The sequence below is a fragment of the Mustelus asterias genome, chromosome 4 (assembly GCF_964213995.1).
Source record: "Mustelus asterias chromosome 4, sMusAst1.hap1.1, whole genome shotgun sequence".
Classification (NCBI taxonomy): Eukaryota; Metazoa; Chordata; class Chondrichthyes; order Carcharhiniformes; family Triakidae; genus Mustelus; species Mustelus asterias.
This window is the reverse complement of record NC_135804.1, coordinates 36067846-36088001: the sequence shown is the minus strand read 5'-3', so window position 1 is coordinate 36088001 and position 20156 is coordinate 36067846. Positions and strand designations below refer to the sequence as shown.

Below are 20156 nucleotides of genomic sequence, written 5' to 3'. Positions count from 1 at the left end.
AGCTTAGCTGAATGTGGAGCAGAGAGGAGCAAAAACACAAGAATACAAGAAATAGGAGTAGACCGCAAGGTCCTTTGATTCTACTCCACCATTCCATTTGATCATGACCATCTTGCGCTTCAACTCTATTTTCATGCCTGCTCCCCATATCCCTTAATTCCCTGAGAAAATTTGTCCATCTCAACTTTCAATGTGTTCAATGATGGCGCATCCACAACCCTCTGGGATAGAGAATTCCAAAGATTCACAATCCTTTGAGTGAAGTAATTTCTCCTTATCCCAATCCTAAATGAGGATTATCCTCATGGGGATTGCTTCCCCGCCCTATGTTTTAAATTCCCTGACTACTGGAAACAATAGCTCATGCCCCTTCAGAATTTTGTAGGTTTCAATTAATTCACTTCTCATTCTTCTAAATTTAAGCGAATATAAGCCCAATTTACTTAGTCCCTCACCATAAGACAATCCCTTATCCCAGGGACTAATTTAATGAATCTTCATTGGACTACCACCAATGTACATATATCATTTCTTAAATGTAGAGACCAAAACAGTACACAATATTCCAAATGCGGTCTCAACAAAAGCCTGTACAATTGTAGAAGGACTTCTTTATTCATGTACTCCCAACACCCTTGCAATAAAAAGAGGAGGGCCCCATGTTTAATTCCCCTGCCAATTGCCATCACCGCCACCCTTCGATCCATTTCCCGTGCCCCAATGTGACCCCATCACAGATCCCCAATCTCTCTTTCCTGGCCACAATTTCTCACCATTCCTATAATTCCAAGCACCCAACCTTGGTCCCAGCCCAATTTCTAGGTCCAAGCCACTTCCTGAATAGTAGTCTTGTGTTATCTTTCTACAATACAACCCAACCTCCTGTGGCCACTGCCCAGTTTCTTTCTCGTCTTACTAACAGGTCATTCTGCCATTCTGGCTTTATTACCTTGAGGTTGGAGTCCCAGCATCTTGAGAGAATCTCTGACATCACCATTCTGGCATCTTTCATCTATGCACCCCAGATCTTTGAATTCAAACTCCGTGCAAAGTGGTTAAATTTACCTGGATGCAGTGGAACTGAAGAATGCTACTTGGGAGTTATTGAAAAACGGAATACTGCTGATGCTGGAAAATTGAAATCGGAACAGAAACGGCAGAAATACTCAGCAGAGTAGGCAGCATCTTGAGTGAGAAAGCGAATTAACATTTCAGATCGGTGACGTTTTAGCAGAACTTGGGTGAGGAGATTATGGTGGGGAATGTTGAGGATGGGGGTGGTCATGGGTGGCGGGGTGGTCATGGGTGGCGGGGTGGTCATGTTGGGAGGTTCACTTTTAAGGTTCAGTACCACAAATATTAAATACTGTCCACTTCAAAATTCACTTTTGAATTTAAACAAGCACATAAATAGTAGTGTAATTTTTCATTATGCCCTAAAGTAGACACAATTGTGGTGGCACGCTGTGATGAATCAAAGACTTGAGAATCTTCGGCCTCATCGAAATAAATGTAAGAAAATAAAACCTAGGGAGTGATGCAAAACAGGGTGTTGACTCCCTTTCACCCATTTTATTACTCTTGCAAGTCTGGGAATTAAATCCCTGTTTGTCGCTCAGAGGTTACTTGAAGAAAGGTTGTACAAATCTCTACTCCACCCCAGACAGTCTATAAATTCAGTGTACAACACAATTTGTATGACAGGTTCTGGGGGACAGGTGACAATCCTGGTCTCGAGTTAGGCCATATTAAATTTATGTACCATGTATCATTCTTTTTTTAAAAAAAAATTCAGACCAACAATTCAACCTATGTTTTTTCTGAGCTGCTAAAGGATGTCTGATTGAAAAATCCTTGGGATTCTCCAGCCTATCAACCACGTGTTTCTCGGCAGCGGGAGATGGCAGGATTCTCTGGTCCCACCACTGTCAATGGGATTTCCCATTGAAGCCACCCCATGCCACTGGAAAACCTGTGGTCAGAGGCGCATTGTCGGCAGGACCAGAGCATCCCGCTGGCGTGAACGGCCGGAGAATTCTGGCTAGTGTCTTTAGCGTAAAAGGAGAAGAATCTATTTATGGTATATTGTTGGTTGGTGCCAGGAAGATCAGAATGGTACGGTTGTGTTCACAGTAAACTTCCACTAGCAACAAAAGTTGAATTGTTTTGTAAATGTAGTTTTTTCTTTCTAGCCACTTTCCTAACTTCAGTTGATTGTTCTGTCATTAATTATCCTTAGAGAGTCACCATTGGACCTCCAGTTTCACCATTGCTATAGTCATGCTGCTTACTGCTGTAGGTTTTGTCTTTTATTACACCTGCATTTATATAGCACCTTTCATGTTGTCCCAAATTGCTTTACAACCAATTCATTTTGAATTGTAGGCACTGGTATAATGTAGGCAATGTTATCAAATGGCAGTAAGGAGTCTAACAACACCAGGTTAAAGTCCAACAGGTTTATTTGGTAGCAAACGCCACTAACTTTCGGAGCGCTGCTCCTTCGTCAGGTGAGTGGGAGTTCTGTTCACAAACAGGGCATATAAAGACACAAACTCAATTTACAGAATAATGAATAATGATTGGAATGTGAGTCTTTACAGCTAATTAAGTCTTAAAGGTACAGACAATGTGAGTGGAGAGAGTGGAACGGATGTCCCAAGGCATGGTACATTGGGGAAACCATGCAGACACTACGACAATGGATGAATGAACACCGCTCGACAATCACCAGGCAAGACTGTTCTCTTCCTGTTGGGGAGCACTTCAGCGGTCACGGACATTCGGCCTCTGATATTCGGGTAAGCATTCTCCAAGGCGGCCTTCACAACACACGACAGCGCAGAGTCGCTGAGCAGAGGCTGATAGCCAGGTTCCGCACACATGAGGACGGCCTCAACCGGGATCTTGGGTTCATGTCACACTATCTGTAACTCTTACAACTTGCCTGGACTTGTAAAGTCTCACTGGCTGTCCTGTCTGGAGACAATACACATCTCTTTAACCTGTGCTAATGCTCTCTCCACTCACACTGTCTGTACCTTTAAGACTTGATTAGCTGTAAAGACTTGCATTCCAATCATTATTCATTATTCTGTAAATTGAGTTTGTGTCTTTATATGCCCTGTTTGTGAACAGAACTGACGAAGGAGCAGCGCTCCGAAAGCTAGTGGCGTTTGCTACCAAATAAACCCGTTGGACTTTAACCTGGTGTTGTCAGACTCCTTACTGTGTTTACCCCAGTCCAACGCCGGGGGCATCTCCACATCATCAAATGGCAGAGCAGGCTCAAGGTGCTGAATGGCTTACTCCTGCTCCTAACACTTATCATATATCATTTGGATGGATGGGATGAACTGGGCTGGATGGCCTATATCCTCCATAATTGTCTTGCGAACAGGGAGTGGAACCATGACTGGAGTTCTGGTTATTTTGTTGCTAGTGGAAGTTTACTGTGAACAAGCTTTGTGGACTGAAATTACCAGGACAGGAATGTGTAATGGGCTCATAGTGAATCAGTAAACTGTTTTACACAGCACTTGATTCTCGAGTCTTTTCTATTGACTTCAGATCTTGTCCTTTTGTCGACCTAACCCTTATCTCATTCAATCGTTGTTTTTATTCATTTTTTTAAAGTATTGAAATATCTTGATAAAGATGTGTTGTATAGAAGATATTGAAAATATATTGTAGTGAGAGCAGCAGAGTCTTGAGACTTGCTGATCAAGAAAATATCAATACAACTGTGAACCCATACAGTCTTTGTCCTCTGGCATCTTAGAAATTATGTGTCACAGAGAAACCTGAGGACTCCCAACACTTCTCACTGACTGTGATGACCCGTGCTATCCAATCATTCCACTTGGTTGCTCAGGAGTCATTGATCTTTCTACCGTGTGAGATTACTGATAAAATAGAATCCAATTACACCCCTTATATGGAATAATTATATTGAATAATATAACGTATCCAGGCAGGAGAAAATCTTCTACAAAATGGTAAAGATCTTGAATAGTTTATCTGGGTTGCAAGTCACCAAAATCATTGTTATCGCCTGCATGATGTTATAAATAACTAATGGATATTTTCCTGTGAAATTAACAATTTGGCACAATGCTGTTAAAGCAAAATCTGTGCTCTGTAGTTTGTCTAATAGTCGCAGTGAGACCACCTACAGGGCACAGACAGACTAATGCTGCATTATATCATTGCTGCTCTTGAAATCATGACCCATGCTGCATATAGATTCAGGTGCCAACAATGGGCATTATTATTTTATTCGGACCTTTTCTGTGATTGTTAGATGAATTGTTAGATGAATGAGGATGGGCGGCACGGTAGCACAGTGGTTAGCACTGCTGCTTCACAGCTCCAGGAACCTGGGTTCGATTCCCGGCTTGGGTCACTGTCTGTGTGGAGTTTGCACATTCTCCTCGTGTCTGCGTGGATTTCCTCCGGGTGCTCCGGTTTCCTCCCACAGTCCAAAGATGTGCGGGTTAGGTTGATTGGCCAGGTTAAAAAAAAAATTGCCCCTTAGAGTCCTGAGATGCGTAGGTTAGAGGGATTAGCGGGTAAATATGTGGGGGTAGGGCCTGGGTGGGATTGTGGTCGGTGCAGACTCGATGGGCCGAATGGCCTCCTTCTGCACTGTAGGGTTTCTATGATTTCTATGAATTGATTGGTGAATCTTCATAGAAATCATAGAAACCCTACAGTGCAGAAGGAGGCCATTCGGCCCATCGAGTCTGCACCGACCACAATCCCACCCAGGCCCTACCCCCACATATTTTACCCGCGAATCGCTCTAACCTACGCATCCCAGGACTCTAAGGGGCAATGTTTTTTTAACCTGGCCAATCAACCTAACCCGCACATCTTTGGACTGTGGGAGGAAACCGGAGCACCCGGAGGAAACCCACGCAGACACGAGGAGAATGTGCAAACTCCACACAGACAGTGACCCGAACCGGGAATTGAACCCGGGACCCTGGAGCTGTGAAGCAGCAGTGCTAACCACTGTGCTACCGTGCCGCCCTATCTTGAATCTTGAAAGGAGGAAAAAATAACATGCCTGATTGGAAGGGAGGTTTAAAGGGGGGAGGGAGGGTAACAAGCATCCCACAAACAGGAGAAGCACAAGGGCCCATATTTTCTCACCCAGGCTCTGCATAGGGTGGAAAACTGCAGAAAACAAATACTCGGTGAATGGTAACAGGTAAAGTGGAAAGAATGTGTAGTGTGTGCTCGTAAATATGTCCAACAAGCAGCTATAACAGTTGAACATAATAAAATTAATAGTTAAATTGTATGGTGTTCTGGTCATACCACAGTTTGAGTACTGCAAATGGTTCTGGATTCCAAGACATGCATAAATAATCTAGCATTGATGTTAGATTCTGGAGAACTTCGAGATTAAGGGACAGGAGGGGCCAGAGTGGAGAACGATAGAATTATGTAAACTAAAAAATTGTTTGGAAATAAATCCAGATTGAATTCTAAGTGAAATGTGGAAGAAGGGAAAAGGGGCAAAGGTCCAAACTATTCAAAAGGTATCTTTAGGACTAAGGAGTTCTCCTCATGCAGAGAATGATAAACACATCAATGCACTAGAGAGGTGGAGGCAAAATCCCTTGAATTATTTAAGATCGATTGGGTGTTGTGATGGTAAAGGGATTTTGATGTCTTCTAAATTGTTAAACAAAGACTGGTTGAATGTTGTTCCTTGTCCATGATTATCTCGCAATCTTCAGTAGTCTTCAGTAGTACCTAGCAATCTTCAGTAATTAACAGTATTCTGTTAAATAAATTAAGACGGGTAAGTCCTTCCATTATTTCATATCGGTAACAGCAGATTAATGCAGGACTTTGCTAAAGACAGATGAATATCAGCAAATCTACAGCTCTAATATTACAACCCACCCCCCTCCTTTTCCTTATTTGCCCTGTCATTTCACCGACCATCTCTCTGCCACCCTCCCCAATCCACCCCTTTGCTACCAAAAAGCTACTATAGTTAATGTACTGTCAGGGAGAGCATAATTCAAATTACTTGTGCCTAAGCTTCTGCCAGATGTTTTAGATTGCATAGCTATTAATTTTTGTTGCTAGGTTTTGAGACAAACACAGAGTCTGTTTTTCAAGATCTGGGATTGCTGTATGGTGACTCATTCTGCAGAACAGCCGTTGATCTCTAATTGTGCACAAAAGCTGCTGCAATGAAGCAGTGCGCCAGCAGGGATAACTGTAGAGTTGCAGATGAGAGTGGGTTGAAAGAACACCTACACAAATCAGACAGAATCTGCAAAACAGAGACAGAATCGCTAACATGTAAAACACAGAGATGGTGGAACACTGGAAAAAATACTACTAATCAAGACACCTTCTTTGTTGTTTATTTAAATATTTGTACATAGAGTTCAATTAAAATATCGCTGTGATAACAGGCTGATTATTTCATTTGTCGACCTAGGACAGTCATTTAAAGATTGTCAATATTATTTAACAGGCATTTTATGTAAGTGAACCGTTTAATGTAACTGAATCTGGTGTCATTCTGTTCTTTGGCAAGCTCTTTGGGTCACGCTGACTAAACATTGGGGAAGACTGCGGTATTTTGGTATAGCAAGCTGCCTCATTACTTATATGTAAGAAATTGCTGCAGACATGCCAATAACAATCCTTCACCGACCATATCTATGCTTGAATGGCGAAAATATTGTATTAGTCAAGCATGAAATGTATGGTTGATTCACTCCTTTAAAATCAGGCAATTTGTTTTTGAAATATTTTCATCATTCAATCTTATCAGAGTAAATGCAAACAATGTCACTTTATTACATAAAGAAAAATGAAATTCAAATGTTTTGTATTTACATAGTAATATTGTAACCGTTTCAAGTTACAAGAGAGCCAAATACCACAATTTGCAGTTTATATGTCTTCTTGAAGATGGAAAGTGATACAGGGTGGTTTGTAAAATTGAAACGATTGACAATAAATAACTGAAAGCATAGTCAGAACAATTTCAGGTTTGATGCATTCATGGATAAGAAGCTAGTCTCAAGGATGAGGCTGATGGATGAGCAAGGCAGGATACAGATAGTGGTGGAGGTTAGATGAGCTGGAGTTTGTTTATTGTGGAATTTTAGAGACCAACAAGGAGGGTTGTGGATAAGTCAAGATCAGCAGTAACAAAAACCATGGATGAGGCATTTAGAGGGGTTGACGTAAGTGAGAGTAAGGAGTAAATTACTGATGGCAGTGTGAGACTAGTGTATTGTGCACTGTTGGCACTATACTCTGTAAGGCAGTATAAACGCACTTAAGTCATCTCCCAGTCAAAAATGATTTTAAAAGAAGATACCCTCTTCTACTGCTTGCTACATAAATATGTGTAGCTTCTTTTAATTATTTCTAATTTCGAACAGGAAATGAATAAAATGCTTTACTTTCTCTTTGCAAAATACTGGACCAGATTTTGAACAACAGAACAGCGCAAGATAGCCATACACTTGTACTTGGCCATGGCATTTCTGTGGGATTTTGCAACATAACTTAGTATACACCATTGAAGTGGTACAGCACCTTCTGCCAGAATTGTGACTCCTTCACCAATCCGAGCGAAGAATTGAAAATGACTAGCAAAGCCTAAACAGAGTCAGTTCAAATATTTAATTCATTTACAAATTGGGTGCAGAGAGGACAGTAAGAAGGTGGGGAAATGGTGGAGTTAAGCAATAATATGCAAATAGAAACTTAGGAAACAACTTTTATCATTTTAAATCTCCAACAATAATTAAGATAATGAAGCGACGGGTTGTGAACATAGCCCAGTCCATCACTCAAACCAGTCTCCCATCCAAGGACTCCGTCCACACTTCCCGCTGCCTCGGAAAAGCAGCCAGCATAATCAAGGACCCCACCCACCCCGGACATACTCTCTCCCACCTTCTTCCGTTGGGGAAAAGATGGCAAAGGTCTGCAATCACATACTAACCGACTCCAGAACAGCTTCTTTCCTGCTGCCCTCAGATTTTTGAATTGACCCATCTTGTATCTTTCTCTACACCCTAGCTATGACTGTAAACTATATTCTGCACCCTCTCCTTTCCTTCTCTCCTATGTACTCTATGAACAGTGTCTTTTGTCAGTATCGCACGCAAGACACAATACTTTTCACTGTATCCCAATACATGTGACAATAATGAATCAAATTAAATAAAATGAGGCTTGACACTGGTCAAAGTTAATTTTCAGTGCCAGGGAGATTGTTTGGCAGTAATTAAGACTTATTATTCCATTAAAAATATGCTTAAAACTGGAATGGCCAACCCCTAACATTTTCTGGTGAGCTTAATAAGTATGTAGACACTGTATCTTCACACACATTCACATATTTCAATGCCAAGTCTCTTAACAAAATACCATCAAGGGAGTAGAACAATGTAGAAAGCAACTATCTTGATTTGTCTGTGGTCACCAGAGTTTGCTGCCCAATTTACATGTTAACAAAGCTGGACACTGTTAACCTCACCATTATTTTCAAAGCAACATTTTCTCTTTTGTGATTAGCATGAAAAATGTTTCATAAATATAGTCCCACTCAGTTGTCGGACCTGGGTATGATTTTTTAAATTAAGCATTTATGTATGGTGAATATTATGGCATTAGCTTTTTTTTTTTCAGACTATTTTACCTCTGGATATAATTTCCAATTGCATGCAGTACAATCAACATCAATGTGTGCGATTTGTCATGTGGTAGTATTTTAATCATATCGAGATATCTTTTAAAAAGACAGGAAATAGAGCAAAGGGTTTTCTACGCAATAAGAAAGTTAACTAAAATGTCAGCCTTTACCACTATTACCACCATTCTGCACCAAATTCTGCTTATAATGTTAAGTGGCACAGAATAGTTTTTTGATTTGATTTGATTTATTATTGTCACATGTATTGGTATACAGTGAAAAGTATTGTTTCTTGTGCGCTATACAGACAAAGCATGACATTCATAGAGAAGGAAAAGAGAGGGTGCAGAATGTGGTGTTACAGTCATAGCTAGGGTGTAGAGAAGAATCAACTTAACACGAGATAGGAATAGTGCATTGTGGTAAGAGTTGATCTATTTGCTAAATTTCTCTCTCATTAAGTGATGTTTTCCTTTCCTTTATCACTTTTCCAGGCATATAACTGTTCTCGATCACAAAATATGCCCCAAAAAGAAATAAAGGGAAAGCTTTGTTTAGAAAGAAGATGCTTTTCTGTTTTAAAGAATGTGAAGTTATATGAAATTGAATTTCGTAATTAGACGTATTGGAATTCCATGTCAACCAACTATCCATGTCTTGTTGCATCTTGATTTTCTTGATTAATCTGATCTATCTGCAGCGGGACAACTCAGCCAATCAGCACATTTTGCCCTACAGCTGCCCTATGTAGTCCTTGGCCTCGGACGTAGTGCAAACTTTCTTGACCATCTCTATGTTGGCATTCCTCGTCCTCAAGGAGAAAAGGTAATAACCCAGTAGTTACGACATGAAGTTTTGTATTTCTGTGTGTATCAATATGTGAAAAAAGGTTTCAATTTATTTTTAGTTTAGTATGATTTCCAAATTTATTTAAGTAGTTTCAAATATGAAAGTTTCAAAATTAGAAACAAATAGAGTATCTATTGACACCACAATCAGTCACCAAGTTGCATTATTTCAGTTAGTGAGCTGGGGATAGGACAAGACCTACAGTGAGCAGGGTCCATTTAAGCAGCTTCTGTGAACTACAATAAACATAATTCATGACCAAAACTACAACAAGGTCTCCTGATAAAAGCAGTATTATTTGCCCAACAGAATGTAGTAAGTGGAGGATAATTGCATGATACACATTGTAAATGTAAAATCAATCGAAGTAAGCTTGAGCAGTGCAGCCTCCAGGCATGATTGACAATAGCTAATCATCACCACTCCAGCCATGACTTGCAAGATCATAATGTGCAACCTTGGGGGATAAAAACTTTATTGTGTAGATTCTTAAGTGGTTAAATTTTATAAGTTATTCACATCGTTTTTTAGGTTCCCTTCCACAATGCATCATTCTAGATTGAGAGAACTGATTTGTGATTTTTTCCAAACCTTTGTCAATTCTGAAAATGAAGATTATGCAGGGTGAATGGAGGATGGGCTGGGCAGGGTGTGTTGCATGAATTACAGGTTATAAAGAAAAGCATAAAAGTACATCATCAATACAAGAGATCTGATTTTTCTAAAGTTAGGTCAGTTTTGTGTTGTTCGAAGCTATGGAAATTCAGAAATATGGAAAATAAACTCTATGATCATTTTTGGTGTCCGAATGCTAAAGTGATGTTATTAATTGCAAATGTTTGTCTGCTGTGATTTAGGGCAATTGATGTCAGTTACAGTACTTGTAATGTTAAATTATTGCTAAATGATTGCTTCTGAGTGCAATTGATGTCAAATGATAGTTAAATGATTGCCTTTATGTGCAATTGATATTGAATGATAGCTAAATGAAGCTCTTGAGTGCAATTGATATCAAATGAACACTGTTGATGCAAATGATGTCAAACTTTTCAGGTAGGGTTGTTAGCACCTCCCCCTTCCACTCCTCCCAAAGTATCCACATTTTGTCCTTATCTGACAAAGGGAAGGTAATTGTTCTGACACTGCAAATTCTTGGGGATATTGGATGTATGCAGTGTTGGCTTTGCCTGTTTGACAAATATTACTAAAGTTGCCTCTAAATCTTCTCTCTAAGGAATCTTGTATAAGTATAAGCTATAATGTTAAATAATCTTCTTCTAGTTTGAATGAAGAACTGCATTTTCAGGTGAATTTTTTTTTTCTGCCTAATTTTTGATTTTGTTTTCTTTGTTAGTCTATAAGAAAGCGAGAATGGACAGCCATTATTCCAAATTCTCAACTTATAGTAATTCCATATCCTCACGACTCACCAAAAAGGTAACATTTTCAAGTTGATTTCATGCCTATGTAATGTTGGTCTATTCCTGGAATACAGTTAACACAAATGTTTTTTTTTGAATGTCAGTTAACCTTTCTTCTCAGAAAGTCAGGTCGTTCTTCCAAATATCTGTGTATCTTATTTTAGAACCACTGTGTGATTCTTCAACTATAAATGATATATAACAATTTTAACAAATATGTGTGTTTGGAAGAATACTTGAGTTTTCTGACCATAAGTGACTGACTGACTTAGCTGAAATGGTCATTTCTGGCAGCTACCATTGCCTGATTCAGCAACCTTTGGTTTGGATAGTGAATCTTCCTGAATACTGAACAGTGTATCCCTCTTAAATTTATGTGTACATGGCCATATTATTTTTAAAGCTTTCCAAGAATGCACATTTGAGTCAAGAGCATTGTTTACATTGAATGGAAGATAATGTGAAATGAACTAATAGCATTTGTGTTCATTTTGATTTATTCTCAAATATGCCCCCAAAATATGGTGCTATATTCTGATTTAAAATATTATTATGTATATGATTTTGCTCAAGCAGGACATCTCCCAGCTCACCCTATTAATCTTGTTTGTGCACATTTATGTGTTAATGTTTTTTATTCACCGAGTTGCTACAATTGCAAGTTCATAGCTTTCATTGGAATTGAACACAAAGCAGTAACAACTGTTGTTAACTGATCGATTTTAAAGTCACTTCTGAGACTCTTGTCTGCTTTTCCAAACTAAATATTGGCTTGAATTTTGTGGTAAGAGTAACGGTGAGGCTATAAGCACTCATTGTCATGAAGGATTGATCCTTTTTTATTCGTTCATGGGATGTAGGATCACTGGTTGGATCAAGAATTATTGTCTATCCTTATTGCCCTTGAGCGGTAGTGAGTGGTCTTCTTGAATCCATGCAGTTCTTGTGGTGTTGGTGCACTCACAGTGATGTTAGAGGTAACAACTTAGTGTCTGCAATTGCGCAGTTGTATGCGCAAACCAGGAAGCAGCTGCCCCAGTTTCCTTGCTCCTCCAGAAACTGCATTCTGCTGGCTCCTTACTGAAACTTGGCACTTAAACAGCATGATGTTGTGGAACTCATCCATTACATTGCTACTAAGCATTGCAAAAAATGTTAGGGCTTATCCATTCAAGTGTGAGGGAATTTTTAATAGCATGGTAAATTTTAATTACTGCCAAACAGCCTTTCTGGCACTGAAAAATGAGTACAATTCCTTCAGATTTTACTTGCTGTTGGAGATTTTTAAAAGAATATTCATTATATGCTTTCTCTTTCTGATTTTTTTCATCTCTTTCAACCCAGTCTTTCTTTTCCTCTCTTGATTTCACTTTCTATACATGGAATTAAATGTTCCAACTTGCACTTTCCTGATTTAGACTGATTTAGCATGCCTCAGTAAGGTTGGTTGTACTGTTTACACAGGTCCCTGATCCCATCCTGTTTCAGTTCTCTAATGACCACAAATCACAGTGTCAAGCCACAGAAGATTTAAGTCTAATCAACAGCGAACATTGTTCTTTTCCTGCTGACGGCAAAATCAGGCCTATTATTGTTGCCACTTGAAGAATATGTTTGAAGTCTTTTTTAGGATCTGTGAATGCTGACTAAGTAGTAGTAAAATAGCAAAGGGAATGATCAAATGTGAAATGAAATAGAAAAAACACAGAAACAAAATAAATGTGCAAACAAGGAACTGGAACAATGCATTTTGATGAGTAAATAAAAATGAGTAATGAACAAAGCACGAAGAAAATGGAAGTTAGAATATATAAAATGTATTTTATTTAAAGTAAGCAAAGTTTGAGGTTCAAGACACTTGCGAAGAGAATAAAACCCCAAGATTCCATGGGTTTCGAACAAAAAATAAATAAACTTTACTATACAAGATTAGAAAGATAAAACAATTTGCAACATTGATTTTATACTCTAAATTTCAGGGTTAATATGAGGTACATATGAATTAACAGGCAAACTGTAGTTGAATGCACCACACTACATAGTAGCTGACAGATTAAACCAAAACAGGTTTGATGGGTTTCCCAACAGTTTACCCAGACATCAGTAAACTCTTGAGGGTTAACCAATCTTGCTGAAACTCCATTTCTCGTGAAGAATTCCAGTCTCAACCTTCGAAGATCTTGTCTTGAAATTCTCTCCAAAATTTGCTGCTATTCGGGTAGCCCCACAGCTCAGTGTTTCAGTCACGTTTCTCAAAACTCCATTCCCCTGGGTTCCCGAGTCCACAGTCCAGCACCAACTCAACGAGCACAACTTCAGCTCTTCATCTTCGCTGAGCAGAATATTACTGCTCCAAAGAGATACCTTTGTTCCAACGACCCGCAGCACGGCGTCACCAACTTCCTACTGCCGTTTTACGTTTTCAAGGCATCTCCTGAGCTCCTGTAAAGCCTACCAACAATAGTCTTTTTTTCTGCTTGGAGTCGTCTTCTCGGCTCCTTTCTCCTCATTTGGGACTTCTCCCTGCCCCCTCCGTATCAGAGATTCCATTATGATTATGGCCCTCTGTTCCAAGTCACATGATTTGGATTTTAGTGTAGTTTTCTTTTTGTTCTATTGCACTGGGCCCGTCCTCAGCCCGAAAAACTTAAACACTGGATGGTGCAGGCGCCGCCCATTCCTAGTGCACGCATGCATGGAAATTCCTGAGGCAGGGTGGGAGTTGTCGTTCCCAGCCCACCCACGCAACACCTTTTGTCCTTGGGAGAAGGGAAGCTTCACCAGAGAGAAGGTTTCTTTATAATGTCTTTATAAGTTCTGTAACAAGAAGTACTTAATATTATAAACCTAACAAATAGCTTACTACATACTGTACAAAAAAGTCTACATTTTCCCATAATTACACATATCACTTTATGAAGTTACAAAGACTTAACCAAAACAAAAGCCAGTACATGCAATAAATACGATTAGCAGGATTTAAACTTCATAGAATTATCATAACTCATAACTTGCCTTTTATCCCATATCCTTTCATTAGACCCTGGGCAGAATATCAACAATTATAGGGTTTCCCTCTAATCTTTTCATGGACAATCAAAGGTAGTGAAAATACATTTAAAGTTTTCTTTAGAAACATCTTGACCTGCTTGTATCTCTATTTTACCCATAGGTTTTCAATCTTTCTGGTGTAACTGCAAACCAATACTTGGCAGTCTTCCTCTCTGCATTTAGATAAATATTTGTCACGCTATATGATACAAATGACTTTTGCATAGGTTTGTCAACTTTAATACAGAAAATCTTTGGAGGTTTTTCTTCCTGTTCTCTGTTGATGGAAACAAGCTTTCAATGGGTCCTTTATATTTGCTATGGAAACCATGCATGTCTGATTGACAGCCAGCTTCAAGATTATCTTCTTCACTCACGTCCTCCTTAACAAATTCTATTGTTTCCTCGTTTTGATCACTAGAAAAAATAAACCTGCAACGAGGTTGTTTTTCCGTCTTTACTCAGTCATTTTCTAGCTTATCCAAGAGCTGTGCCACAGCATTCTGCGCGCATTCATATTCTTCTCTTTTTCGCTGGAAAAATTGAACTTTTATCTTCTCTTCTTCCACAATTTAATCCAAGTATTTGTTTACTCTTTTATTTTCCAATTCTTTTCCAAGTTTGTTAATCTTTTTACAGAATTACAGAATGTTACAGTATGGAAGACCATAAGGTATAGGAACAGAATTAAGCCATTCGGCCCATCGAGTCTGCTCTGCCATTCAATCATGGCTGATGTGATTCTCATCCCCTTTCATGGAGACCATTCATTTCCGCACGAGCTCTCCCTTAGTGCCATTTTCCTATCTTCTCCATGTAACCTTGCACATTCATTCTTTTCAGATAACAGCCTAAATGCCTTTTAAATGCTTCGATTTAACCTGCTTCCACCAGATTTGCATGCAGTGCATTCCAGACATTGACCACTCGCAACACGGAAAATATTTTTTTTGTATTGCTTTTACTTCTTTTATCAATTACTTTAAATTTGGATGCTCTCATTTGCGATCCTTTCACGAGTGGGAATGGATTCTCCCTATCTACTCTCTCCATATCACCCATGATTTTGAATATCTCTATCAAATTTCCTCTCCACATTCTTTTCTCCAAACAAAACAGTCCAAACTTTTCTAATCTATCTTCCATAAGAGGTTCCATGTCCCTGGAATTATTCTCATGAATCTTTTCTGCACTAGTGTGGTACCCAGAGCTGGAAGCAATACTCCAACTGAGGCCAATCTGGTATCTTACACAAGTTCAGCATAATCTTCTTGCTCTAGTTCTGTACCACTATTAATAAAGTTTAAGATACTGAATGCTTTATTAACCACTCTCTCAATCTGTCCTCTTGCTTTCAGAAGTTTATGCACATTTTTACACCAGGTTCCCCTTCTCCTCCAACTCTAGAGTTGTACCCTTTTGTGGCGGCACGGTAGCACAGTGGATAGCACTGCTGCTTCACAGCACCAGGGACCCGGATTCAATTCCCGACTTGGGTCACTCTGTGGAGTTGGCATGTTCTCCCCGTGTTTGCGTGGGTTTCCTCTGGGTACTCAGTTTCCTCCCACATTCTGAAAGACGTGCTGGTTAGGTGCATTGACCTGAATAGGTGCCAGACTATGGCGACTCGGCGAATTTCACAGTAACTTCATTCCAGTGTTAATATAAGCCTTACTTGTGACTAATAAACACTTACCTTTATTTTATGTTACCATTTCATGTTCTTCTGACCAAAAGGAATAATTTAACATTTCTCTGCATTGAACTTCATTTACCACCTGTCCACCTATTCCACTGATATTTCTTTGTACTTTTGAAGTTCTACACTATCCTCCTCATAGTTCACAATATTTCCAAGTTTTGTATCATCTGCAAACTTTGAATTTACCTTTGGTTCAGCTCATCAACTGTTTTGTTGAGTTTAGTTCTCTGTGTTTCAGTCTCACCTGTCTCACCCTTACACAAGCTTAATAATTTTCCATGGGCTTTCAGTTCAATTTGGAATCTACACTCCATGTTTACTGATTGTGCTTTTGATCTTTTCAATTTACTCATTAGATCCTCAATCTGTTTTCTAACATTTTCCTAAGCTGCTTTTAAAGTCTGGATCTGCTCTTCCATACTGCAGATCCCATCCATGTTGTTCTCCAGATGCCATTGGAGCTCAAGAATTTGATTGTTCTTTTCATGATGAAGTTCCAACAGTTCCTCAGTCTTGGTTTTTAATTCAGCATTTAACTAGCTGTTTTGATTCATCAGCAATTCCTTTTCCTCTACAAAGTATGTTTCATGATACTTAATAGAAATTTCTGATATTTGAAGTTTATCATATTTTAATTGAAGATCTATCTTTGTTGTATTTGCTTCCACAATTTTATCATTTACATATTTCAAGTCCTCATTCAAGTGTTTTACTTCCTGTAACTGACACTTCAGTGTTCTCACCAGTTCTAGATTTTCATTAGCAAACTCTTTTGTACGTGGAAGTTGGTTCTTGACACTCATCAGCCTTGATTGTTCATTATCAGCAATAGGCTTCTCATGTTTGGCCACAGTAATTTTGGGGAGTTTGGTGAGATCAGCATGATCAAGTAGCTGTTGCAACAATTGCCACCCATTGTCTATGCTGGCCAAATCATTATCCAATATGAAATCTATCCTATTCAATAGATAAACTGAGACCAATTGCCACAGCAGCAAATGCATTTACTAAGTCACATCGCAAATTAACTTTGCACAGGAACCGTTTCATCAATCCCATGAGGGCAGCACAGCGGCACTGCGGCCTCACAGCACCAGGGACCCGGATGACTGTGTGAAGTTTGCACATTCTCCCCGTGTCTGCATGGGTTTCCCCCAGGTGCTCCAGTTTCCTCCCACAGTCCAAATATGTGTGGGTTAGGTGGATTGGCCATGATAAATTGCCCTTTAATGTCAGGGGGATTAGCAGGGTAAATATGTGGGGTTACTGGGATAGGACAGGACCTGGGTGGGATTGTTGTCGGTGCAGGTTTGATGGGCCAAATGGCCGCCTCCTGCACTGTAGATTCTATGAATACCTCCTATTAATACCTTTTCTTTTACTAAACCATCTGGAATGCAAATTGTGTCATCAGCCGTGATCAATGACTAAACTGTCCTACCACCCCTTATTATATTAATTTGTTTACTTGTTACATTAGAGAAGTAAGGAAATACTTCTCCTTTAGCGACAAAGCTTCTCTCAACCTCTATTCACCTGACTCATTTCAACAATATTGAAGGAGGAATCCCCTTGACTATCCTGAGCCACATTCTCCATGATAGTAGGTTCTGAGGGAACACATTTCACTTGTACCATTGCTACTGTTTTAACACCCATTTCCTTTTCTGATCCAGCTTTTTCTGAGGACTGTCTAAACATTCCTGTTGCTGCCGCCATTCAGCTTCCAACAGTTGGCTTTGAGATGCTCTCTTTAAGGCACTGAAAACATATTTGTTTCTTCACACCACTATTATCCTCTGCATCAGGGTATCCCAAACACTTCCAACCACAGAAGCCTTTTGACCTCCCGAGAGTACTGACGGAACCCTAAGGAACATTCTTATTGTATTGAAGAGTTAAACCACAAAAATTGATTATTATTGTGCAGTAGATACAAACAAATTTATTAAACTTTTTTTTCTATTTCCTGTACCTTGGAAACCTCACGGTCTTCCAGGTGTGACCTAATAGTTATTGGGATGCTATTTTGAAATTCCTCCAGTATTCTTCCTCACACTCTCAAAAGTTATTTCTAACAAAAGGAATCACCTGTCAAACAACATTTATTCGCCACAGTAAATTCTCCAAATATTTCATTTGATATTTTCTTTAATGTCTGAAATTGCAACTGGTACGCTTCAGAGACAAGTGCGTAAACGTAGTACTGCAGTTTCAACTACCACCTGATCTCAGGATTGATCTTCCAAAAGGCTAGAATACACATACGCCTTCCCTGTCAAAACATTTTGCAAAATAGGAGGCCATGCATCCTTCAGCCACTTCAACTTTGTAGCCACCTTTTCAAACGAGATAAAGTATCTCTCAACTCCACCTTCAGTGAATTTCAGCAATAGGCGAAGACACTTGATTGTATCAAAGCTCAGAGTGGGACTTGGCTCCTCATCTCAACTACTAGACTCGCTTTCACCAGTAACCTAATCCTTTTCTAGCCAGTTCATGCTACATGATTTCTTTCTGTCTTTGAAATGCAAGCTTCTGCATTTCCATTCTTTTCGCTCTTATTTTTCCTCCCTTGCTAACTTCTCTCTCTGGAGTTGAAGTTTACGCTTTCACTATTCTTTCTGTTCGCTCTTTTTCAAGTTCAAGATTTTCCATTTATTTTTCTTACGTTGAAGCTGCTTCACCGACAACTAAATTAAAGCCAACTCAACTGTATTGCTACCTGGATTATCTTTTCCTTCTTCCAAATGCCGTGCTATTAGCTCAATTCTGCATTTAACTCTAGCTTCAACTTTCCAGCTAATGTGATTATCCTAGCCTTGACTAATTGTTGCAAATCACTTGGGGATAAATCTTCCCTCTTCAGAAAAGTCATAGCAATTAATAAAGCCATTCAGTTTTTCAGTCAGTATAATCAAATTCACCGTGGCAATCTTATCTTATTATCAGCTTCCTCACATTCTCAAAAGTTATTTCTACCAAAACCTTAGCAAATGACAGCACTTGTACTTGTCCATGGGTTTGAAATCCCAGACAAGTTCCCAATTTATATTATGATCCTAGGCCAGACCCCCAAGTTTTGGTACAATCTGGTTATAGACCTGTAGCTTTTTGTTTAGTGTAGACAAATATGAGGTTTAAGACACTTGCTAAGAGAATAAAGTCACAAGATTCCACAGGTTTTGAACAGACAAAACAAATTGAACTACACAAGATCAGAAAGATAAAAAAATGATTAATACCTGTTGTATCTATAACATTCAGAGTTAATACGAGGTACTTGTGAATTAACAGGCAAGGTGTGGTTGAACACACTGCAATGCACAAAAAATGACAGGTGTGACCAAGACAGATTCCCTGGATTTCTCAACAACCCACTCAGAATCAGTAAACACTGAGAGTCGACCATTTTCATTGAAACTCTGTCTTTCTTATGATCTTCCAAAAGGCTAGAATACATGTACACCTTCCTGATCAAAATGTTTTGCAAGATGGGAGTCAATGTATCTGTTAGCCACTTTACTGGGGGAAATCCAGTCTTCACCTTCGAAGATCTTGCCTTGGAATTCTCTCCAAAAGTTACTCCAACTTGGACAGCCTCAACAACGGCCCACCTTACAAGGTTTCAATATTGTCCTGCAAGACTCCATTCCTTGGATTCCCAAATCCTCACTCCAGCACCACCTCTGCTCTTTGGCCACACTGAGAAGAATACTACTGTTCTAAAGGGGTACCTATGCAGCACAGAGTCACCAACCTTCTGCTGCCTTCTTAAATCTTCATAACTTCCCCCAAGCCCTCATTACATAAAGTCTGCCAACTTGAGCCCCTTTTCTTGCCGGGAGCCTGTTTCTCAGCTACTCCCTCTTCTCAACTGGGAACTCTCCCAGTGTCTGCTCCCTGTCCCCTGCCAGGGTCTCCTTTTGGGACCACTCCATGGTGCATGTCTGGCACTCCCTTCCGAAGACTGCGCTCTTGCTCCCGGTCACATGATCTGGGTTGTAGCACTATTTTCCTTTTCTACAAATGTCTTTGACCCAAAGAACTTCTAAATGCTGGATTGTACATTCCGCTCCTGGTCTACGCATGTGCGGAATCTCCAGAGATATACTGAAAGCCATAGTTTCTGGCTCAAAGAACCTAGCGACAATCGAGGAAAGATGAGCAAACCTTGAAAAGGGCTCAAAAGTTTCAACTTAACCAAGCAGGCAGCACTGGGGATAATAGCATTTTTAGCGAGCGTACGTTCTACCATACCCCACCGTCCTGTTCAGAGGTTAGTGCCATTACACATGATTACACGGCAACAATTGGGGGAAAAAAATCAACTGCTTGAAAATGATTCCCCAGTAGGAGGAAAGCAGTGAACAGAGGTTAATAGTAACTTCTAGTGATTAGTTTAAAAACTCTGCAAAGGTTAAGAACAATTACCAAAAATGGT

At 39.6% G+C, this 20156-nt stretch overlaps 1 protein-coding gene across 1 annotated transcript in view; it reads left to right on the top strand.

The window, feature by feature from the left end:
• Positions 1 to 20156, top strand: part of itfg1 (integrin alpha FG-GAP repeat containing 1) — a 274792-nt gene that overhangs the window by 236885 nt on the left and 17751 nt on the right. The window contains exons 15-16 of the mRNA XM_078210834.1: positions 9390 to 9514; positions 10893 to 10975. Of these exons, the coding sequence (XP_078066960.1) occupies positions 9390 to 9514; positions 10893 to 10975 (208 nt within the window). The remainder of the gene's footprint in view (positions 1 to 9389; positions 9515 to 10892; positions 10976 to 20156) is intronic.